The sequence below is a fragment of the Panthera uncia genome, chromosome D4, assembly GCF_023721935.1.
Source record: "Panthera uncia isolate 11264 chromosome D4, Puncia_PCG_1.0, whole genome shotgun sequence".
In the NCBI taxonomy this organism is placed as follows: domain Eukaryota; kingdom Metazoa; phylum Chordata; class Mammalia; order Carnivora; family Felidae; genus Panthera; species Panthera uncia.
In genome coordinates, this window is record NC_064807.1 from 38,913,038 (window position 1) to 38,936,592 (window position 23,555).

Sequence of the window (23,555 nt, forward strand, 5' to 3'; positions counted from 1 at the left end):
AATTTAAAAAAAAAGAGAACTTTCCAAAGGGAAAAAAGAGACCAGTGGATTTCAATGTAACAAAACATGAGAAGTTCTTTGGGGAGAGTCTGGAAGATCGAGGTGTAGTAGGAGGATGCTAGGCTTGCCTCCTCCAATGAATACAACTAGGTTAACTATCAAATCATCCTAAATACCCCAGATCATCAACCTGAAGACCGGCAGAACAAACTCCACAACTAAAGGTAAAGAACAGGCCACACTGAAGAAGGCAGAAAATGCAGAGACTCAGTTTGGGAGAGAAACAGACTGTGGCTGCTGTGGTAGGGAGGTAGCTGTGGCCATGGAGAAGGACAAGAGACAGACTGACACACGGGAGTGCACAGAGAAAATGAGTTCCCATAGAAATTGGCTTAGAAAACGAGAGAGGCTGAATTTTGTTGAGTTCTCATAACCAATGGGGCTTAAAGCCTGGAGTTTTAAAGTCAGTGGGCTTGGCTTGGGTAGAGCCCCAAGAGCATTGGGGCTGCTCTTGGACAGAAGGCAGGGCAACAGCCTGCAGACATACAGCGTGGAAACAGCCATCTGAAAGTTCCTTGGGCACCCAATGGGGAGGTTATTTGTTCATCTCGGAGCCTGTCCCAGAGAGGCAGCATTCGCAGAGAACAAAGAAAATGGCAGGTGCTACTTCTCTGCCCTGCTCCTCAGCATAAGCTGAGAACCACTTCAGTAACCAGGGCAGTGTAGGCACTCACTACCTAACTGGCTTTACCAAGCCCCCCCCCCCCCCCCCCCCCGCCCACAAACTCCCAAAGAACTTCCCTTCCCAGTTATGTTTGCCTCAGTCCCGATACGGCAGACCCCTCAGAAGACCAGCCCAAACCCCTGCCCACACCACATCCCCTGACCTGGAAGCTCTGCAGAGCTTTAGTTCCAGTGGCAGTTGCAACAGTTCCCATTTCATAAGCGGACCAGGGTACACCTAATTAAAACACACCACATTCAGGCCAGGAACCAAACACTGCTCGTAACAGGCAAAAAGAGCCCCTGCAGACAACTGGCCTGAAGGATAATGTGGCCAGGACACAACAGCAGAGCACACGCTGTGCACATTGGAGACACTCCCATAAGTGCCAGGTCCTGGGGAACAGGAGATACTACACTCAGGACACTTCAGGACACTTCATAAGGCCATTACCCTCAAGAATGAGAGATGCTGCTGACTTTCTTCACAAATGGAAACAGGCACAGAGACTAAGACAAAATGGAAAGACAGATGAATCTGTCCTAAATGAAAGAACAGGACAAGGGCATGGCCAGAGATCTAAGAGAAGCAGATGTAAATAACATGTCCGATAAAGAATTTAAAGTAATGATCATAAAGATACTCATTGGATTTGAGAAGAGCAGAAACATGAGTGAGACCCTTAAAAGAGAGATAAGGAATAACATAGCAGAAATAAAGGGCTCAATGTACTAAATGAAAAACATGCTTGATGCAATGAACAGCAGGCTGGAAGAGGCAAAGGAACATATTAATGACCCAGAAGACAGAGTAATAGAAAATAAGTTGAACAAAAGAGAGAAAAAATAATTATGCAAAACAAGAATAGACTTAGGGAACAAATGACTCCATCAAATGTAGTTACATTTGCATTACAGGAGTACCAGAAGAAGAGGAAAGGAAAGGGGACAGAGAATTTATTTTAAGTGATAATAGCTGAAAACTTCCCTAATATGGGGAAAGAAACAGATATCCAGATCCAGGAGGCACAGAGAACCCCGAACAAAATCAACAAAAAACAGATCCAATTAAAATGGAAAATTAAAGACAAAATCTGAAAAGTAGTAAGACAAAAACAAAAAAAAAATACAGTTACAATAAAGGGAAACTCCATAAGTCTATCAGTGAATTTTTCAGCAGAAACTTACAAGCCAGAAGGAAGTGGCATGATATATTCAAAGTGCTAAATGGGGAAAATCTGCAGCCAAGAATACTCTATCCAGCAAGGCTGTCTACACAATAGAAGGAGAGATAAAGAGTTTCCCAGACAAACAAAAGCTAGAGGAGTTCAGGGCCACTAAATAAGCCCTGCAAGAAATACTAAAAAGGACTCTTTGAAAATATCAGTCAAAAACTCACAAAATAAAAGGATGTAAAATATGGCACCAAATACCTAAAACCAAAAACCTAAACCAAAAAGCTAAAAGGAAAGAAGAATCGGTTCAAACTTAAATGACCATCAACTTAATATAGACTGCTATTTGCAGAAGAGGTTATACGCAAACCTAGTGATAACCACAGAACAAAAACCACTAATAAATATACAAAGAATAAAGAGAAAGAAATCCAAATGTATCGCTAAAGCAAACCAGCAAAACGTGAAAGAGAGAAAGACAAAGGAATCAGAGAAAATCTTCAGGAACAACCACAATGTGTAACAGGTAATAAAATGGCAGTAAATACCTATCTATCAATAATTACCTTGAATTTAAATGGACTAAATGCTCCAGTCAAAAGATACAGGGCATCAGAATGGATTAAAAAAGCAAGAACCATCCATAGGCTACTTACAAGGGACTCATTTTAGATATGAAGACACCTGCACATTGAAAATGAAGGGTTGGAGAAACATTTTTATGTAAGTGGATGTCAAAAGAAAGCTGGATGGGCACCTGGGTGGCTCAGTTGGATAAGTGACTGACTCCTGATTTGGGCTCGGGTCATGATCTCACTATTTGTGAGTTCAAGCCCCACGTGGGGCTCTGTGCTGATGGTGCAGAGCCTGCTTGGGATTCATTCTCTCTCTCTCTCTCTCTCTCTCTCTCTCTCTCTCTCTCTCTGCCTCTCCTCCACTCATGTTCACTCTTGCTCTCTCTCAAAACAAACAAACTTAAAAAAAAAAAAAAGAAAAAAGCTGGAGTAGCAATACTTATATTGGACAAACTAGACTTCATTTTTTTAAAGTTTACTCATTTGAGAGAGAGAGAGAGAGAGAGAGAGAGAGAGCGCGCACAAGTGAGGAAGGAACAAAGGAAAGACAGAGGGAGAGGGAGAGAATCCCAAACAGACTCCACACCACCAGTGCAGAACCTGGTGTGGGGGCTCGAACTCATGAACCATGAAATCATGACCTGAGCTGAATGAAGTCGGACACTTAACTGACTGAGCACACAGTTAGTGTGCCCCGGACAAACTAGACTTTAAAACAAAAGCTGTAACAAGAGACAAGAAAGGACAATATATAACAAGAGGAACAATCCAACAATCCAACAAGAGGATATAACAATTGTAAATATTTATGCACCCAACATGAAAACACCCAAATACATAAAACAGTTAATATTCATAAAGGAACTAATCAATAATAATACAATAAGAGTAGGGGGCTTTAACACCCCACTTACATTAGTAGAGAGATCACACAAGCAGAAAACCAACAAGGAAACAATGACTTTTAATGACATACTGGATCAGATGGACTTAACAGTTATAATCAGAACATTCCATCCTAAAGCAGAATGCACATTCTTTTCAAGTACATATGGAACATTCTCCAGAATAGACCACATATTAGCCCACAAAACAAGCCTCAACAAACTCAAAAGGATCAAAATCATAGCGTGCATCTCTTCTTACCATAACACTTTGAAACCAGAAGTCAACCACAAGAAAAAAACCTCAAAGACCACAAATACATGGAGGTTAAATACCATGCTACTAAACAATCAATGGGTCAATCAGGAAATAAAAGAAATAAAAAATTACATGGAAACAAATGAAAATGAAAATACAATGGTTGAAAACCTTTGGGATGCAACAAAAATGGTTCTAAGAGGGAAATTTATAGCAATACAGGCTTACGTCAAGAATCAAGAAAAATCTCAGTAAACAACCTGACCTTACACATAAAGGAGCTAGAAAAAGAACAAAACCTAAAAAGACAAAAAAGAAGAAGGAAGGAAATAAAAAGATTAGAGCAGAAATAAATGATATAGGAAGTTAAAAAAAAAAATCAATGAAACCAGGGGCTAGTTCTTTGAAAAAAATCCATAAATTTGATAATCCTTTAGCCAGATTTATCAGGAGAAAAAAAGAAAGGACTCAAATAAAATCACAAATGAGAGGAGGAAAAACAATCAACACTACAGAAATACAACAATTATAAGAGATTATGAAAAACTGTATACCAAAAATTAGACAACCTAGAATAAATGGATAAATTCCTAGCAACATATAAACTACCAAAATGGAAACAGGAAGAAAAAGAAAATTTGAACACACTGAGAACCAGCAAACAAATTGATTCAGTAATCAAAAAACTCCCAACAAACAAAAGCCCAGGATCAGATGGCTTCACAGGCAAGTTTTACCAAACATTTAAAGAAGAGTTAATACATATTCTTCTCAAACTATTCCAAAAAACAGAAGAGAAGGACAACTTCCAAGTTAATTCTATGAAGCCAGCATTACCCTGATACCAAAACCAGATAAAAAAACACCACAAAAGCAAAAGAGAGAGAGAGAGAGAGAGAGAGAACGAGAGAGAGAGAACGAGAGAGAGAGAATGAGAACTACAGGACAATATCTTTTATGAACATGGATGCAAAAATCCTCAACAAAATACTAGCAAACTGAATACAACAATACATTTTAAAAAACAATTCATCACAATCAAGTGGGATTTATTCCTGGGTTGCAAGGGTGGTTCAATATACAAAAATCAATCAATGTGATACCTCACATCAATAAGCAAAGGATAAGAACCATATGATTATTTCAATAGATGCCAAAAAAGCATTTGACAAAGTACAACATCCACTCTTGATAAAAACCCTCAACAAAGTAGGTTTAGAGGAAACATACCTCAACATAATAAAGGCCATATAGGAAAAATCTACAACTAATATCATCCTTAATGTGGAAAAACTGAGAGAGATTTTTACCTAAGGTCAGGAATAAGGTAAGAATGTCCACTCTCACTTTTATTCAACATAGTACTGGGAGTCCTAGCTACAGAAAGAAGACAACAAAAAGAAATAAAAGGCATCCAATCCAGTAAGGAAGAAGTAAAATATTCACTATTTGCAGATGACATGACACTCTGTAGAGAAAACCCAAAAGACTCCACCAAAAAACTGCTAGAATAAATTAATTCAGTAAAGTCGCAGGATACAAAATCAATGTCTCTTCCATTTGTATGCACCAATAATGAAGCATTAGAAAGAGAAATTAAAAAAAAAAAATCCCAATTACAGCTGCACCAAAAATAGTAAGATGCTGAGAACAAACCTAACCAAAGAGGTGAAAGACCTATACTCTGAAAATTATGAAACACTAATGAAAGAAACTAAAGATGAAACAAAGGAATGGAAAGACATTCCATGCTCACAGATTGGCAGAACAAATATTGTTGAATATCTATACTACTCAAAACAACCGGCACATTTAATGCAATCCCTATCAAATACCAACCGCATTTTTCACAGAACTAGAACAATTTGTACGAAACCACAGAAGACCCCTAATAGCCAAAGCAATCTTGAAAAAGAAAGGCAAAGCTGGAGGCATCACACACAATTCCAGACTTCATGTTATATTACCAAGCGGTAGTAATCAAAACAGTATAGGACTAGCACAGAAAAAGACACATAGAACAATAGAACAGAACAGAAAACTCAGAAATAAACCCACAATTATATGGTCAATTAACCTTCAACAAAGCAGGAAAGAATATCCTATGGGAAAAAGACTGTCTCTACAACAAATGGTGTCGGAAAAAGTAGAGACAACTTGCAAAAGAATGAAACTGGACCACTTTCTTACACCATACACAAAAATAAATTCAAAATGGATTAAAGACCTAAATGTGAGACCTGAAGCCATAAAAATCCTAGAGGAGAGTATAGGCAGTAACTTCTCTGACATCAGCCATAGCAACATTTTTCTAGTTATGTCTCCAGAGCCTGGGAAACACAAACAAAAATGAACTATTAAATAAAAAGCTTCTGCACAGCAAAGAAAATAATCAACAAAGCTAAAAGGCAACCGACAGAATGGGAGAAAATATTTGCAAATGACATACCTGATAAAGGATTAGTATCCAAAGTACATAAAGGAGTTATAAAACACTCAAAAAATAATCCAGTTCAAAATGAACAGAAGACATGAACAGACATTTCTCCAAAGAAGACCGCGAATACACACATGAAAAGATGCTCAACATCACTTATCATCAGAGAAATGCAAATCAAAACTACAATGAGATATCACACCTGTCAGAATGGTGAAAATCAACAGTACAAAAAAACAATAGGTGTTGGCGAGGACATGGAGAAAAAGGAGCCTCCTTGCACTGTTGGTGGGAATGCAAACTGCCGCAGCCACTGTGGAAAAGCTATGGAAGGCCTCAAAGAGTTAAAAATAGAACTACCCTATGATCCAATAATCGCACTACTGGGTATTTACCCAAAAAATACAAGTACACTAATTCAAAGGGATCCATGCACCCCTATGTTTATAACAGCATTATTTACAATAGCTAAGCAGCTCAAGTGTCCACCAACTGGTGAATAGATAAAGATGTGGTATAGGGGCATCTAGATGGCTCAGTCAGGTAAGCGTCCAACTCTTGATCTCGGCTCAGATCATGATCTCGTGGTTTGTGAATTCAAGCCTCACTTTGGGCTCCTCGCTGACAGCACAGAGCCCGCTTGGGATTCTGTTTCTCCCTCTCTCTGCCCCTCCCCTGCTTGCTCTCAGAAAAACTTAAAAAAGAGGATGTGTGTGTGTGTGTGTGTGTGTGTGTGTGTGTACACATATACATACACACACACAGACCATGCAATATTATTCAGCTATAAAAAGAATGAAATCTTGCCATTTGTGACGACATGGATGGAGCTAGAGAGTACAATGCTAAGTGAAACAAGTCAGAGAAAGACAAATACCATATGATGTTAAGAAACAACTGAACAAAGGAAAAGAGAGAGGCAAATCAAGAAACAGACTCCTTTAACTATGGAGAACACACCGCTGGTTACCAGAGGGGAGGTAAGTGGGGGAATGGATTAAATAGGTGATGGGCATTAAGGAGTGCACTTGTGATGAACACGGCGTGTTGTATGGACGTGTTCAATCACCTTGCATCGTACACCTGCAAGTAATATTACACTTCATGTTAACTAACTGGAATTAAAATTAAAAACTTTAAAAACGTTTCTTGGTATTGTTTCTGGTTCCACGTTGCAAGTTCAGGAAACCAATACTTGCTGAGTTTTTGTGTAGTATTAAAGATTATGAACAGCCACTTGAAAACATTATTCTTTTTCACAACTACACTATTTGCATAAGACCAGATTTCTCTAGATACTTCAACCAAAATAACAATGCAACAGATTAAATGCAGAAACAGTATGAGATTTCAAATTTCTTTTATGAAGGTAGATACTAGAACTTTGCAAAAAAAAAAAAAACAACCAAAACTCTTGAGTCTCTAAATAAAAATACATTACTTATGTTAACATGCAATCAGCTTATTATTGCTATTCCAATGAATAAATAAGCATTTAAAATACTTCTCAGTTTTAATTTTTTAATACAGCCAATAGTAATTAAGACGACCTACATAATAAGCAAAAACTCTTTGGGGCCTGCAGTAATTTTTACGAATGTAAAGGAGTCCTATGACCTAAGAGATATAGAATCATTGTAATTGATCATCACTAAGGAAGTACAATTATTGTAAATGTTGCCTAGAATCAGAGCAAAGGAAACAAAATGAAACAAGATTAAAGTTTTAGAATCCTTCAGTTGGTCAGAATGCAACTGAACTTGCTTTCATTCACCAACGCAGTAAGTTTGTAGTTTTATCTACAATTCTACCAAGTCATTTAAGTGTTAATCCAGGATATTTATCAACATAATTTTTATGACAATAAAAACTTAAGAATTTTAAAACTAAAGTTAAGCCTGTATCTTTCCATCTCAGGGCAGCTCATAGTCCTTCACGGTTTCTAAGACGTACGGATTTTCAGATGGTATTTTTGACCAATTTATATTCACGAATATACTTTCTCCTTTGTGACTTCTTGCATGGCCAAGTAAAGCGGTTAGTTGAGACTTTGGAAATTTGTCAATAAAAAGCTATCCAGAAACTCCTAGAATATAACTCCATGAGAGCAAAGGCTTTAAGGAATTCAATATCCCTAGCTCTAAAATGTCTAGTTGTATACCTGAATATTCTGCATTTTACGTAAATTATTCCTCAAAAAAAAATATTTCTATAAAAGTGTCTGGCACAATAAATGGGAAATAAACTGGAGGACTGAATCTAGCCATATGGGTCATCTCTAAGACAAAAATGTCTGACTGCAAATATTGTGTTTGTCAATGTCAACCCTAGTATGTGTACCTAGTTCTTCTTGATGTGTGATGAATTATGGGATTACGGTAGAACAGTGTCCTAAAAAGGCTACTAATCATGAGTAACCATCCAAATTGCGTAAAACTAAAAAAAGTGGCCTATCATCTCTTGGTCCTGAAATCTAGAATTTGGGTTGATTTTAATAAATAAAGAGGTGGGGGAGAAAAACAGTCTTATGTTTTTGAAAAATATTTATTTAAAAATAAGATTTCTAAAAATACAGTACATAATACATTTCAAGAGAAGTAAAAATTCCACAATTTAAATTAAAAACAATCTGCAAAGAAAAACAAATATTACAGGAATAAAAACTAAATCACTGAAATAAATTAAAAAAAAAAAAACCACAAAACATTGTTCTTAAGGTAGATACATGGTTTTCCATTTTAAGAACCAGTGTAGATCTTTCACTTAAACAAGCGTATCTCAGATACATGGCTTCCTCTCTCTTTTCAGTCTGGTCTCAGCTCTCAGCTATTATTTTCCCTATTACCATTAGCACTAGAAATGTTAGTGAAGATCTTCTTTAAATGCTCTTGAGGGACCAGACAAGGTAAAACAGACAATGCAGCCAAACAGCACTCAGATTTAAACATATGCACTGAATGAAAAAACGCCTGACACATTCGAAAACAGGATCTTTATGGCACTTGGAACACCCCACTATTAAAAGACTTTTATTTTAAGGATAGAACATTAGACACAGTTTGAGGTGGACACAAAATTTTAGGAGCCCCAAAATGTCACAGATTTTGCCCATTCAACTTGCCAGTCAGAGTTTTAAAAAGACTGCTTCGGGGACACACGGCTCATACAAGCGTGGTTATCTGTGCTCAGGCCTCCGAACGGCTATCGTGCACCCCCTGTGTTAGACTCGCAACTTACTGGTCTCGGATTGTGGAGGAATTTCTTCCTATCGGGTCATCGTAGTTGTTTCGTTCTGCCTACACTAAAGAAGAACTTCTTTTTAATGTTCATCTCTGGAGGACAACAAATAGTGGTGAACTATCCACTACCAATAACTTGAACAAGCAACTGCATTCACCCACAGTACTTTAAATAATAAACAAGCCAAATAACTCAAAACCGATACTGCAGCAACAGAACCTGGGAAATATATTGTTGACAATTAGAGACACAATGTTGCTTCTTCCCATTTTGATTACAAGTAAATTGCCCTGTTACCTCTAATGGCATGTACATCCGTATTTCTATATATAATTCAAATGATCCTATGTCATATTCCATTTAAGTTTCAGACTTGACTCTTTTTTTCCATTCAGAAATCACTGCAAAACCATATACTGTATCTACATTCAAGGAGAAATTTGATTTCGGTTGACTGAAAATAATGTAAAACATTCTCAAATGTGATTGTCAACTTTTCCAATACACGAACAGTTATCTTCTTGCCAGAAATTTTAACCACTTCAGTTGCAGTTTTAAGGACACTAAATAAGTATTTTGAAAATTTATGGAAAAAGAAAAAACAGGGAACCGGCAGAGTGTACCCCGACAGCCGTACTACATTTGGACAATTGCAAGTATTTCGAAAGGGCATTTCCCCCCATTTTTTGGCAAAATGAATCACTAAGCAGAAGTAGTTCTGAAAATAATCTTACTCTAAGTTTCATGTAAAGTGAGTAGCAATATCCAGACACCTTTTGTGGGTGTGTGTGTGTGTTGGTGAAGTTCAATTTTCTATGATCGTTTTGCTTAAATCAAGGTACATTTGCATTTCCTCTTGGGGAGCGCGTGTGCGCGTGTGTGTGTGTGGTGTGTGTGTATAGATATATATATTTTTTAAAGGTGTTCTTTAATTGTATTTTTATTTGGAAAATAATCCCCCCACACCCATACATAGACAGATGCAGAATTCTTCATTTATAATCAGAATGAGCCCATTACAACTTTTCATTTTAGCGTTTTGTTTCAGCATTCACTAAAAGGGCTCAATAGGATGTATAGCTCATTTATAGAAATAAAAGGAGTTCTTATTATTTTTCATTTATTCCTGCAGAAATAAAATACAATCTTGTGAAAAGTGTTCAATTATCTTTTGTAACCTCAACCTATTAAACTACCTTTTAAAGTAGCCAATCTATATTAAAATACAGACTGAAAAACCATACTAATATGCCTAAAAAAAAAAAAAAAAAAGTCCAAAGGAGAGACATTTAAAACCAATTAAACTGAGGCAGAAGTGTGCAAAAACTCAAATGTGTTCATCAGAATTGTTCTTAGGGACATTATTTAGAAGGATGAGAGAAGCAAAGTCCCAGTCAACCAAAAAAAAAAAAACAAACAAAAAACCTAAATAAATAATTCTTTGGTACAGGAATTAAAAATGTCACTCAATGCTAAAGTGAGTAGCACCAGTATGTTTTAGCTGTTGAGGCTGTAAAACACTAACTTCAGGCACCAGTAGGTTGAAAGATCACCCAGTGCACACTGGCAAGAACACAGAGCTGGCGATATGCGGACAACCTTTCCCTTTAGTTAACAGCCTATGCAATGAAACCCTGTACGAAGTCAAACAGGCAAGCGAAGCCACAAAAAGAAGCATAACTTTTGTTGTTGCTGTTTTGTCCATACCTTTGCTCATATATAAAGCTATCGATACCAAAAAGATCCAGGTGTCGAACAACTGTGGCAAGTGCTACATTACATGTTACAGGTGTTCACAATACCAATAGATATAGTGACCTTGGAGGGACCAAAATAGCCCAAATTTTAAAGTGAAAATCACCTTTTATACACAAATTGCTAATTTTCCCTCTAGTGGCAAATTTACTATAATATTTTGTATCCTTTATTTGCAATAGGTGGCTTGTAAAAAAAAGGTCCCAATTTTTCCAATCAAACTTTCAATAACCTATTCATTTCCCAAGTCTCCATTAAATAGCCGTAGCTTTCACATTATTCGTAACACATCAGGTTAGCATACGCTACATAATCATAATGTTTAAAATTTAAAATAATTTTTCAAAGGCATCTGGCCAACTCATGAGAATCAGCAATATAAATAACTCTAACTAAATGCTCCCATGCATTAACAACTCTTACATTAAAATGATTATCAACAAGAGATAAGGCTAAAATGACTACAGCTGGGGATTTCCTGATGTCACAGAGACTATCTCCCGTCAACCCTGTTGCTGAGATGCTGCTTATACATGTCCCGTCTAGCCTTCTTCCCATCTTCGAAAGTTTCCCTAATATCTTTACCCAATTTTGGCTACTCACTGCTCATTTGTATCTGCCCTCTATGGTGGATGAGGGAAAAGGACATATAATAGTAAAAATATATATAGTGAGAATGGAAAATACTGGTAATATCAACACCTTAAGAACCATAAATGCCACTGTTATTTCTGTTGCAAATTAGCACTAGCAGGAAGTATTACAACATCTGAAGAACAGACAAAAATGCAGTAAATTTCGTTGTTAAAAACTGCACAATGATGATGAAAGGAGACATCAGAGAAAACACTTTCCTGAAATTAAACCATCATTATCTCAAAGGCAGCGGAAATGCTAAATACTGACTGATATATAAAACAACAACACGGGTTCAAAATACTTTAAACAAGTTGCTTCTATTACTTTCTCACATTCTACTGCAGAATATTCTAGAATTCAATTGAAAATGGCTAAATTCAGAGCACAGTGCAATTGTTGATTTATAGATAAAATCTGAGGATGATTCTTAGAGTAGAAGGTAACAAATGACATTAAATAATACACTCGTTCAGCTGTTAATTATATGGCTAATAACACTAGCAAATAGAACATACTAAATGTGCATGACTACATCTGCCAATACATACATTTTCAAAAGCAAGAACAGGTTGGGTAAAAAAAAGCTAAACCTTGTATCTATTAGTAAACTATCTGATGTTTGTAAGTATAAGCTTTCCCAAATAAATTCTAGGTATATCTACTTACATTTGAGGTGATGTCAAAAATTTGTTTAATGAAGCAGCACTCGTTTAGTAAACTTGAGCTAGATAATCTATTCATACATGAAGCACGAGGGAAGTAGTTAGAGACTAGAGAAAAGTCCAGAGAGAGACTAGCAGCTCTGTTAACATTAATGCCATTGTACACCAGGGCCGGACACACCGCGATTTTACAGCAACACACGCGAGAACACACGAACTGCCCTGTGATCTAATACATAGGAAACCGTGTGGTCATACTCTAAATGACTTCACACTTCCCAGTCGGAAGTGTCCTCCTAACCTAAGTCTTTCTGATTAGCATTCAGAAATAATACACCCTTTTGAGCGAATCACACCTTCAACTTTTATGGAAGTGACTTAAAAGTGTGACAATGAATAGCTATAATCAGCCAGCATCCGCAGAGAAAAATACCTCCAAGCATCGGCAAAAAGTCACTGCTGTTCAGTCCGACAGAAGTTTTAACTTAGTTGTCATATGGAGCATTATGTCTGATTATGCTCCGTACTTCCATTACTATTAAAAGTAAACTATGCTTTCTTCTGTTAAAAGAGGTTAGAACGTTAACTAAAATTTTAAATATGGTTACCTCTTACATGAAGTACTTTTAATACAATTCTTAAGCAAAACGGTATTTTTCTTATAATGGAACACCAGTTAACTTTGTATTTTTAAACTAGAAGTCTTGGTTACAAAGTACCAAAAGCTCTTTAAACTGAGGCTTGCTGTCTGGGGGATTCTGAACTCAGTCCATTTTTGCCTACAATCTTGGGCCCATAAGCGTTTTTGTTTACAGAAGAGAACAACAACAAATATAACTGGTAACTCAGAATATCTGGCTAAAAATCTTTCACTTCCAGAGCCCAATTAAGAATTGCTGATGCAAAGCATCCTTTAACATATATTTTGCTTAAAACAAAATGGAATGTTTATAAGGAAATACTTCATCCAAGAAATAGATTATATCAGTAATTTCACTGCTTGTAATTATTTTCTAATAAGGCTCAACATTAGTCATTTTCACAGTTATCCAAAACCCATAATATGATGACTACTAAAGTTATAGCTATAATTCTGAATGGGAGTTATAAGAGTATAACTTATACTCTTAAAAAGAATGAAGTATAGAAAGAATTATTAATCTATTATTCTATGAATACAATAAAATCAGTAAAAAAAATCATTCTGAAACTGAGACTAAAAAATCTAAATGTATTTTTTTAGATATTCATTAAAACACATTAGATACTTGCTTGCCAATGTAACTACAGTAAGTTTCTGTGTTTTGTAATGAATTGGTAATTTTAGGTAATGGCCTTCCTAATTCTAAGCACTTAATTCGCCGAAATAAGGTTTAAAATATTATTCATGAAATGGTTTACATTTGTTTACCCTGATCTGATATAAATTTCTAATGGATAGTAAAAAAGTATAATAAAATACACAGATGAAGCAAAGCAGTTATCATATTTGTATGATCCAGACACTGCCATCATAAACGGGAATGCACTGGTTTTCATAAACTCTTACGTTTTTGTACTTAACACTTCCCCTAAGTTTGCACCTCTGGCATGCTCAGAATTAGGCCATACAAATAATGAACTGTGGGGCAATAAATCTCTAGAACCAGTATAATTACATTAGTTAGCCAAAAGAGGGCGCAGAGAGAACACAACTAGACTCCATGCGTCCCAGGAAACTGCCGGTTGGCTTCTTTCAAGTCATCGCTCGAGAGTTGTAAACACAGTTAGGTGTGCTGACTTGAGCACACTGAAAATTACAGCAAAAGTGTATACAGATAGGCTTTAATATAGATTCTTATATAGATTGATACGTAGCATTTCTGCCATTCAAACAAAATAAATATATGCCTTGCCTAGTGTATCAGTTTGTACCCCAATGACTGTGAGCAATCAGGTAGAGGGAACAGGACAGGGAGGTTAAAAGAGAAAAGAGGGAGGAAAATGTGCCCAGAAGTGGTAAATCTAAGAAAAACAAAAACCCTCAGGGCAGGGAAAGGACCATCTCTGGCTCCCATTACTGAGACAGAGATCGGCAATGGGGATCTCCCAGGTATATACCTTTCAAGGCAGCTACTGCTACTACGTGAAGCGTAAATACATCCATAAAGCTCTTTAGCGGGTCTACAGTTGGCTACGTTTTTTCTCAAGGTTCTCATTTGACAGAAATGTACACAGCATGAGGCATTTGACTGATATATATCTACATATCTACACGTTACTTCCCTTTAACAGTTCTGTCAACAGACCAAACGTGGTCACTATGTTAGCTTGCACAAAACCCAACCCAGGTGCCGGACACAAACAAACATACCAATTTTGTGGTTCACTAAGCTCTATAAATATACTCCTCATATTACATTTACTATGCATCTTATCAGCACCAATAAATATTTTCATCTGCCATTTCCAAATTTTTAAATAATAAAGCACTGTAGTCAGAACATGAAAGACATGGTATTTGTATCTCTGAGAACAGCTTATTCAGTTATTTTAGAAGATATTTACAATTCCTGAAAGAACTAACTACAGTAGAGTTCACTGGCTGACAATGGAAATCTTCTGTTTCATGATTTCTCAGGTTTGACTCCTTCCTCTCAACACTAACTAAAAGGAAAATACTGGTATGTTCCAAGAACAGCGGACCCCTTTAATCTTCTCTTCAAGGGAAAGACTGTGAGGACATAAATTGTTGACAAGGATATATGGATTTTGCAGTATTCTAATGGAAAAAAGTGTAAAAGCTGAATTTTTCTCAAAGCATGCTAAAATGTCTTTTCACACAAATCTATGCTCTCCAAGAGACCATCACCATTAGCAATTTAAATTTGTAGAAGCTAATCATGTAGATCATTACGTTTTCTTATTTTAAGGTCATTTCCTAACATTAGGTACTAAGTACAAAAGGTCTCTCAATCCAAACTTATAGTTGGCCAATTGCAATTTGGGTGATTACAGGTGCACAAAAATTAACTTACTTTTACTAGCAACTTCCTATAACGAAGATTTCATTCTTAGTTGGCCAATATCTATTACATACAAACCTTGAGTGTGTCATTTTAGATCTACTAGTAGGTAAGTAAAAGTAAAAAGTATATATTTGTTTTTCAAAAGCACAATATTCCTCTTTATACTGTACATTATATATTATCTAGTTATACTAGCACTTTAAAAACATACGCATTGTAATATAACCGTACTAGAAAAGGTGTCTGTGGAATTATTGCAAATTCTCTACCCTTTTGCTCATCAAAATCTTAGGGTAAAATAGAATATACATGCCCGCTTGGTCAAAAATTTCACCTTGGAGTAATTATTTGAACAACAACCAACAATTACATCAGTATAGGGAAAAGAAATGGAAAAGTTAATATGGAAAAAAAATTAATCTTGCCTTAAAAACAAGGTAGGTAGTTGGGTGTTTTATTTTAGTGGCGTTTTTATTTTGCTTTTGGTGAAGAGAAAAACAGAAAACATTAGAAAGCTACTTCTAAGAAAACACTGCCCTTTTTCTGTTGTTGTTTTATTGTTCGATTCTATGCTGCATTAAAAAAAAATCCTGCAGCATATAAAAAAGGCAGTATTATTTAAATTATTATGCATTTGAAAAAGAAAATTTGCATATACTATAAGGTGTATCAACTTTTATAAACCTGAAGAATTAAATTCAGATTTGGTTAGTACTGTTTGAGAGTGAAAAATTTAAATAAACATCTGAAATTTCCCATAAATTAAAATCGGCAACATTGTCAGTACTAAAAAAAAAGAAAAAAAATTATGTACAATTATTTTATCTCAATCACTGCCTTTTGGGTTTAATAACAAAAGCATTTCAAGAAATCCCCGTGGAAAGCTAATTTGAAAGTAAACATGCTTTAAAACTTAAATATAGATCTTGTATTAGTCCCACAACAGGATTCAAGATCACTATTAAAATAAAGCCTGGGGCACATTATGACGCCTAAGATTGGTGGGTGGATTTTAATTGACTTGAAGACTGTCATAGTTCTATTATCAGAAAACCTGTAACGCATTTCCAGCATGGAGGACCCATCTGTGCCCACCATCCATCTGTTTAGACGTGATTGGCAAAGTGGTAGGGAACTCGCAGTGGTTGCCTCTGCCTGAAAGGAATAAACCACAGGATCTTCCAACGAGTGCCAAAAACTTCTGAGAAGGTCTGCTGCCATGGCTTTCGGGGCCTCGATCTACAGAAGACAGCATTATTAGTGAAAGACAGCACTCCCATGGTGCACTTCAGTCAGCTAAAACAATGCAGGTTGGCTGGGGATCCATTACTGGACTCTGATGAATTGTGTCCCAGCATCACAAATACAGCTTTTCTTTCATTATGGCATGCAGCTGAGTTTTAACTCTGGATAGCAGATATTGTATCTGTGTCGTCAATCAACCTAGGGGAACTTTTGAAGCAGAGGAGAATCTCAGGATTAACAGAGCGTGGGTCAACGACACAGTAGCAAATCTCTTTTGATGTACTTTCGGGACAAATAATTTAACTTACTTTAGTGAGACAAGGAACAAGAACGACCAGTACTTATTTTGTTGGGAAACTCTCATGGCTTGAAGACCCCTACTGTAAGACTGGATTATGCTTGTCTAGCTCAGGCCTTAGACAAGGCACCAAGAAAAAGCCATCATTATGTTATCTTTCCATCACATGCACACATTTTTCAAATGTGGCCAGCTGTTTCCATTTTTAAATAAGAGCACTACAGATTTCATTTTTATACTTACATTTCTTCACAACAGTTTGACATCTTTTCAATAGATGTTGTATCCTATTAAAAATTAAAGAAAAATTATACTCAGATGTAACAAGGTTATCAAGACTCTATTCTGTATCTACTTTATGATGCTTTTCATCATATTCAGAGACTATTCCGAAGACTTCAACAGTTTACATATGGGTACTAAGAATTTTAAATTAACTGCATACATTGCTGAAATTCCCTTGACAAAAACAGAACGAACATTACATTGTGCCAAAAAAATGTATTCAGTTACAAAACCTCACAAAAATTGTAGGAGTCTCACTTTATTAAAATATAACCTATTACATTTGCTTTCTTTGATAATTCTTTTAAAAGTCTACGATCTATTTTTAATTCAACTGCCAGGGAATATGCGCTACAAAATAAATACCAAAGTGACAAATGAAAGGCACTTAATAAACAGAAAGCTGCCAAGAGCCAGAGTGCTACTGGGTCTGGATTTCTATAAACAAACACAAATTCAACAAGGCAATCTATGCATTTGCCATATTACGGCATCTATTACCTTGAAAGGTAAAGCGAAACTATTTCTTTTTTTCAACAGAAAAACCAGTATCTTCCTAATAATACAATTTCTCATTCTATGTTTTCCATAAAGCTCTAATATTACAAATATGTATTACATATTATCTAATATTGCAAATATGTAAGCAAAGGAAGTCAACAAAGAGAAGAGAGCTTCTAGACATGCTGGTTCCATTCATATATACAGAAATCCTATCACTAGACTGAGAAACTGCGATAAATAATAGCCAAATGCTCAGAACACAAATTACATGATCTTCTTTCAAATATAATGTTTCAGACACATTTCAAAGTAGTACAAAAGGAAATATGTTCTTTTAAATATGCAAAAGAGGTAGCGAACTTTCCCTCTTATCCTCTGATAGCTTGCTCACATATGGCAGGTGAACTGGACTGTTATTAAGCAGCACTATGCATGCACAATCTGGGACGGCAACTCCAATTCCAGGAACATCTAGTTGTAGAACTCTCTCCCAACGATACTGGTAAAAAAAACACTTTGACTTTAAAAATCTCTTTGTAGAAGTTACATCAACATCTCACAATATTAAGTCCTTAACGTATGAACCGTTGAAGAACTACGGTTGGCCCACATACGAGAAAGTGAACCTATTTTTTTTTTAGATGACAGAGTAACCAATAGCAGTGTTCCGTTTCCATATTTCCCAGGGATTTGTGACAAGATGGTAGATTAGCCACATATTCCATATTCATCAGTTTTCCTATCATGCTTTGAAATTCATGGTATCCAATGACAAGCCTATTTATAACTAACTTTTCTCAGTTCTGTTGTATAATTTCCTCAAAATAATGTTTTACTTTGTGACAACACAGTCTGCAAATATATGAGAACCTTGATCACGGGCTTAGAGGAAGGCTGGGCCTCCGCTTCCACATCTGTAGAGAACGTGAAGGCGGTCATTCTAACGGTTTCCTGGCACGGATGGGTGACGGGATGCCCCAAAAGACTGAAGGCAACTTGTGCAAAAATGCAAAGGAAACGACCGGACAGAAATCTGTCAGGGTTCTTAGGACAGGTAAATAAACGGATGCAAAGGGATAATACTTAAAAACCATTTCGAGAGAGGGAAGGCAATTACAAAGTCAGACTACCATAGCTAGTATTGTATGAAATTTTTTACTATGCATAAATTTACAATTTGATTAAGACTCCGAGGAACTTATTTGTGGCGATAAAAGATTCATCTTCAAAGATTCTGGATTTAGACTTCATGTGGGAAAAGCTTTTATTTGCAAGTGCTTTTGACACCTTCCCAGAAACTGGTTCAAGTAATAAGTAGAATACTACCTCCTAAGTGATCATAAACAGACGGTCATTCTATCCACGAATGTGACGTTTGCCGTGACTTTTCCAATAGGATTTGTGAGGCTAGACAAAGAAGGCCACTCTTTTCCCTCTAGAAATAGCAAATGCATAACTCTCTGAAACCCAGCTATCGAGCATACGGTTGTAAGAAAAATGTGCAATTTGTACTTGAACAGCTAAACAGGTCACAAACATGTCACTGGCACTTCTAGAGCGTACTCAGAACAACACAAGTTATCACACCATCACATTCGTAAACACAGCAGGAACTGCAAACTTAGAGGAGCAGAGAGGTTACTACCGGCAGGAACACTGAAGCCGTAAGTTATTTCCAAAAGTGCCAAATGAGGTTTGATATAGCTTTTAGGTTTATTTTTGAGAGCGAGCAGGCATGCACGAGTGGGGGAGGGGCAGAGAGAGAGAACCCTAAGCAGGCTCCACGCTCTCAGTGGATTTCGAGCGGGGCAAAACCTCAGCAACAGTGAGATCATGGCCTGAGCTGAAAGCAAGAGTCAGACGCTTAACTGACAGCGATCCAGATGCCCCTAATATACTTTTTGTTTTATGAAGCTGGGAAATAAAACCAACGTTTTTAGTGCATTTAAAATAGATTTTGGTGCAGACAGTTTAATTCAATATAAAAGATTCAATACCTTTAGTGACCATCAGGAAATGACCAATAAGAAAATCGCCAATGACCTGTAAGATAATCTTCAAGGAGTATAATTTATAAATTCTTAGTGCTTTATAAAACTAGCTAGCTATCCAGAAAAATTCATTCTTCAAGGAATGATAAGACACAAGTTTTTATAGTAGGTCATCTTCAATCAGGATATCTTATCTTCAGAAAAATATTTATGTCACATTGATGGTCTAATGATCAAAATATCTAAGACTCGGGGCGCCTGGGTGGCTCAGTCGGTTAAGCGGCCGACTTCGGCTCAGGTCATGATCTCGCGGTCCATGAGTTCGAGCCCCGCGTCGGGCTCTGTGCTGACAGCTCAGAGCCTGGAGCCTGTTTCGGATTCTGTGTCTCCCTCTCTCTGACCCTCCCCCATTCATGCTTTGTCTCTCTCTGTCTCAAAAATAATAAATAAACATTAAAAAAAAATTTTTTTTAAATATCTAAGACTTCCAACAGTCTGCATAACTAAGAGACATATGAGAATGCTTTCCTATATTTAAAAACTGAAAGTTTATTTTCTAAAAAGGAATAAATTAGGAACAGCAGGACTTCTATGGACCTTACCTATTTCATCAACCGATCCTTTATCTTCTCCTGCTGGCTGATGTTACCCTAACGATCAGGTTCAGTCTAAGATACTAGTAAGATTATGTGGGGGGGGGGGGGGGGGGGGGGGGGGTTCCTAACAGAAAGGGATAGGAAAGTATTTACTGTCTGTTGGAAAAATTAGTAGTAAGAGTGGAGGACAAAGAGCAAGAATTTATCACCAGACAACTAGCCCTCTCGGAACAGACAGCTTGACAATCCGATCCATTCAACTGACTCATCCTGCTTTGGGTTCATTTTCACCAAGCAACGCTGCCACGTACGTTGTTGTGCAGGACAAGGAATATGCCAAAAGTCCTCTGGCACGCCTGACAATTCCACATGAGGGAACAAACAATCTGGTTTATATGACCAACGCTTTTGAGTCTGGAAGGCACAGTCGCGATCTCTGGGCCTAACTCTGGAAACATTTCCAAAATGGAGTTTCTAGACCTGCCGAACTGCCAACTCGATGCAAGTTAAGAGCATTCTATCACAAAGACGTGAAGACAGCTCAGTGTAACCTCGATGATCACCTGAACACTTTATTCTTCCTTTGGTCTGCTGCACATACCTAATTCAATGACTGTTGACTGAATCTGGAGTTAAAAACCACTCAGGAACTTTCTTCACAACGAGAGATTATATACCTGTTTTATCTATTACTACTACTACTAATTCTAAGACAGACTTTGGCTTGACTTCCTAGCACCTCTCATCAATGAACGGACAGGAGCTCAGTTAACTTCACGTCTTTCACAGCACCTAGCAGCATACGTGGTTCCAAGTGGGTACCCGATGTATGTTTCCAGCACTAAACTAACTGAACATGGACAGAAACAGCGTGATTCCTTAGTTTTTTCCTTTGGAATTCAAAGAGAGAACATTTCCCGTGAATCATAGCTCTCTCTCCTCCTGTGAAGCCAGAACTCACTATATTCTTCATGTGAAATAACCGGTACTTTAAGCATTTATCCACCAAGAGAGGACCAGCTATATCTCTCATTAGAGATCTGAAGTTCACAGAAACATTTAATCAATCACGGAACCAAAGGAGAAGGTGGTAGATCTTACATGTGTAGTCACTGAAAATTTCTTTCCAATAGGATTCCTGTACTTCTCTTCATCAAGCTACTTTCTGGCTGTATAAAACCTTAGGAAAGTGACTAAAACTCAGTATCGTAATTTTCAAATAATAATTCCTTATTCATAGATTTTTGTAGGGATTAAATGAGTCGGTATATGTTAGAACCCTTAACTCCTCAATAAACAGCAGTCCTACCTTTTACTGATGTTGCCTACTATGCTGTTTTTGAGAGGGCTTAGAGATATAATCTCAATTACATCAGAATATAACTTAAAAAAACATATTTAAGTAAAAAAAAAAAGTGGGTTTTATAACAAACAATAAAATGACTGGGCCTATTTTACACAGCTAAAATCCAATGTCCACAAGGGGCTTACAATCCAGCTGAGAAAATAAGTACTATGTAACATACACCACGACTCATTTACTCATCTATCCATTTATCAAAAATCTACTAAGGACCTATTACAACACGGTCCTTAGCATCAAGGAGCTTGACAGTCTAGTGAAAGTGGTCAAGTATACAGGATAACTATACAAGAAAATACAGAGAATGCCAGAGAGAACGGTTATATGCAATAACATACTATATAAGTAAGCTCTATAACTGAATATTTGAAACAGCTGGAAACTATGTTTGCAATCAACACTCCCTGTCAACTACTCTTACATTTTTAATACAAAATTATACTTTCAAAAAGATTTTTGGTTACCAGCATAATAAGTAAGATGGGCTAATGGTAATGGGCCTCTCTGGCTGAGATTTAGGGAGTAACTAACGTATTGACAGAATGTGACAGAAGCATATGAATCATTGTGGAAAAGATCTACAAATTAACCGTAAATACAGGATTCAGTGTTTTCTCCAATTCTACAGTAATGTTTTAAATCAGATTTTAAAAAATGCATGTAGATTCAGAACATGAGAAAATAAAGTGAACGTGGAAAATTGCAAGTAAAATGAAAACTCACAAATGTTTAACTTTTTCACCAAAAAAAAAAAAAAAAAAAAAAAAAAGCATTGAGTTAATCACTCAAGCAATTAGTAATGCTTTGAGAAAATTAAAATGCAGTATTCCTATGGAAGAAATTCTAGAAATAGATTTAAATAGTTTTAATTACTTTTAACGTTATCAGATATACAGGGAAGTTATGACACTGAGCAGACAGATGATGCAATATATATACATTTTTCACACAGGAACATATTATGCTAAAGAGCAATATAATTCCACACATAATAATTTTGATGCTAGCAGGCATTTTTTAAGAGAATGCTTTTTATATACCATGCAATGTGACTTAGTATGTATTTAAACTAATTCTTTGGCACAGGGGAACCCAGGTTCTAGAGTTTTCTATGTATTCCAGTTCAAAGAAATAATACTTAGCCAATATTAGTATGTAATATTAAAAAGCATAAAAGAAATGACATTTTAAATTGTAATGACTTTTCTAGGTTTTTAAAGCTACTGAGAAGATATGTCATATAATATTACAAGTAGAGGTATTCCATTAAATACACTTTGTTTTTATTAAACAAAAAATATAATTCAGAAAGGAAAACAAAATGCTATACAGAGCGTCCTTTGTAGAAATGTAAGTGAGTTGGGTTCTGCATAATTAGCAATAATTTCCATATTTGCAATGCTGATTTAGAGCTGAGTAAACCAAACATAATTTGTACACAGATTGTACTGAATGCCGCTAATTCACCACATTGATTCAGTGGGATACTTGGCAAAATTTAATTATAAGGATTAATAATCTCAGGACACATTTCTGGATACATAGTAAAAGGCAGGTAAGCCCACTAATTGTCTGATTAAGGAGAATGCTATTTAATAGATAATCTCATTTAAACTAATTTAACATTTTGAACATAAGATACTTTTCACTGCATAAGATAACCCAGTTAAACTGAAATCACCCTGCGTTTGTGATTCTTTCTGTATTTATTTAAGGAACCATGGGTCAGTATTTGGGGTGGGGGGGGGTGGGCGTGGGGGAGCATTTTCCCTCTTAATTTGAAAAGCTTTCCTTTAAGCTAGCTCTAGTAATTCAAGTAGAGTCCCACAAGAGTACCTACGAACAAATGCAAGAGCTCACTTTTTCTTCTTTGAGAGTTTAAAAGCTCAAAACCACGGCTAAATACATCTTCCCTC

At 36.4% G+C, this 23,555-nt stretch overlaps 1 protein-coding gene across 10 annotated transcripts in view; it reads right to left on the reverse strand.

The window, feature by feature from the left end:
- Positions 1 to 11,340: 11,340 nt before the first annotated feature.
- Positions 11,341 to 23,555, reverse strand: part of ZDHHC21 (zinc finger DHHC-type palmitoyltransferase 21) — a 66,163-nt gene continuing 53,948 nt past the window's right edge. For all 10 annotated transcript variants that reach the window (XM_049635078.1, XM_049635065.1, XM_049635084.1 and 7 more), the window contains 2 exons: positions 17,144 to 17,187; positions 11,341 to 16,596 (listed from right to left, as the gene is read on the reverse strand). In XM_049635078.1, coding sequence (XP_049491035.1) covers positions 16,464 to 16,596; positions 17,144 to 17,187 — 177 coding nt within the window. In that variant the 3' untranslated portion in view covers positions 11,341 to 16,463. The remainder of the gene's footprint in view (positions 16,597 to 17,143; positions 17,188 to 23,555) is intronic.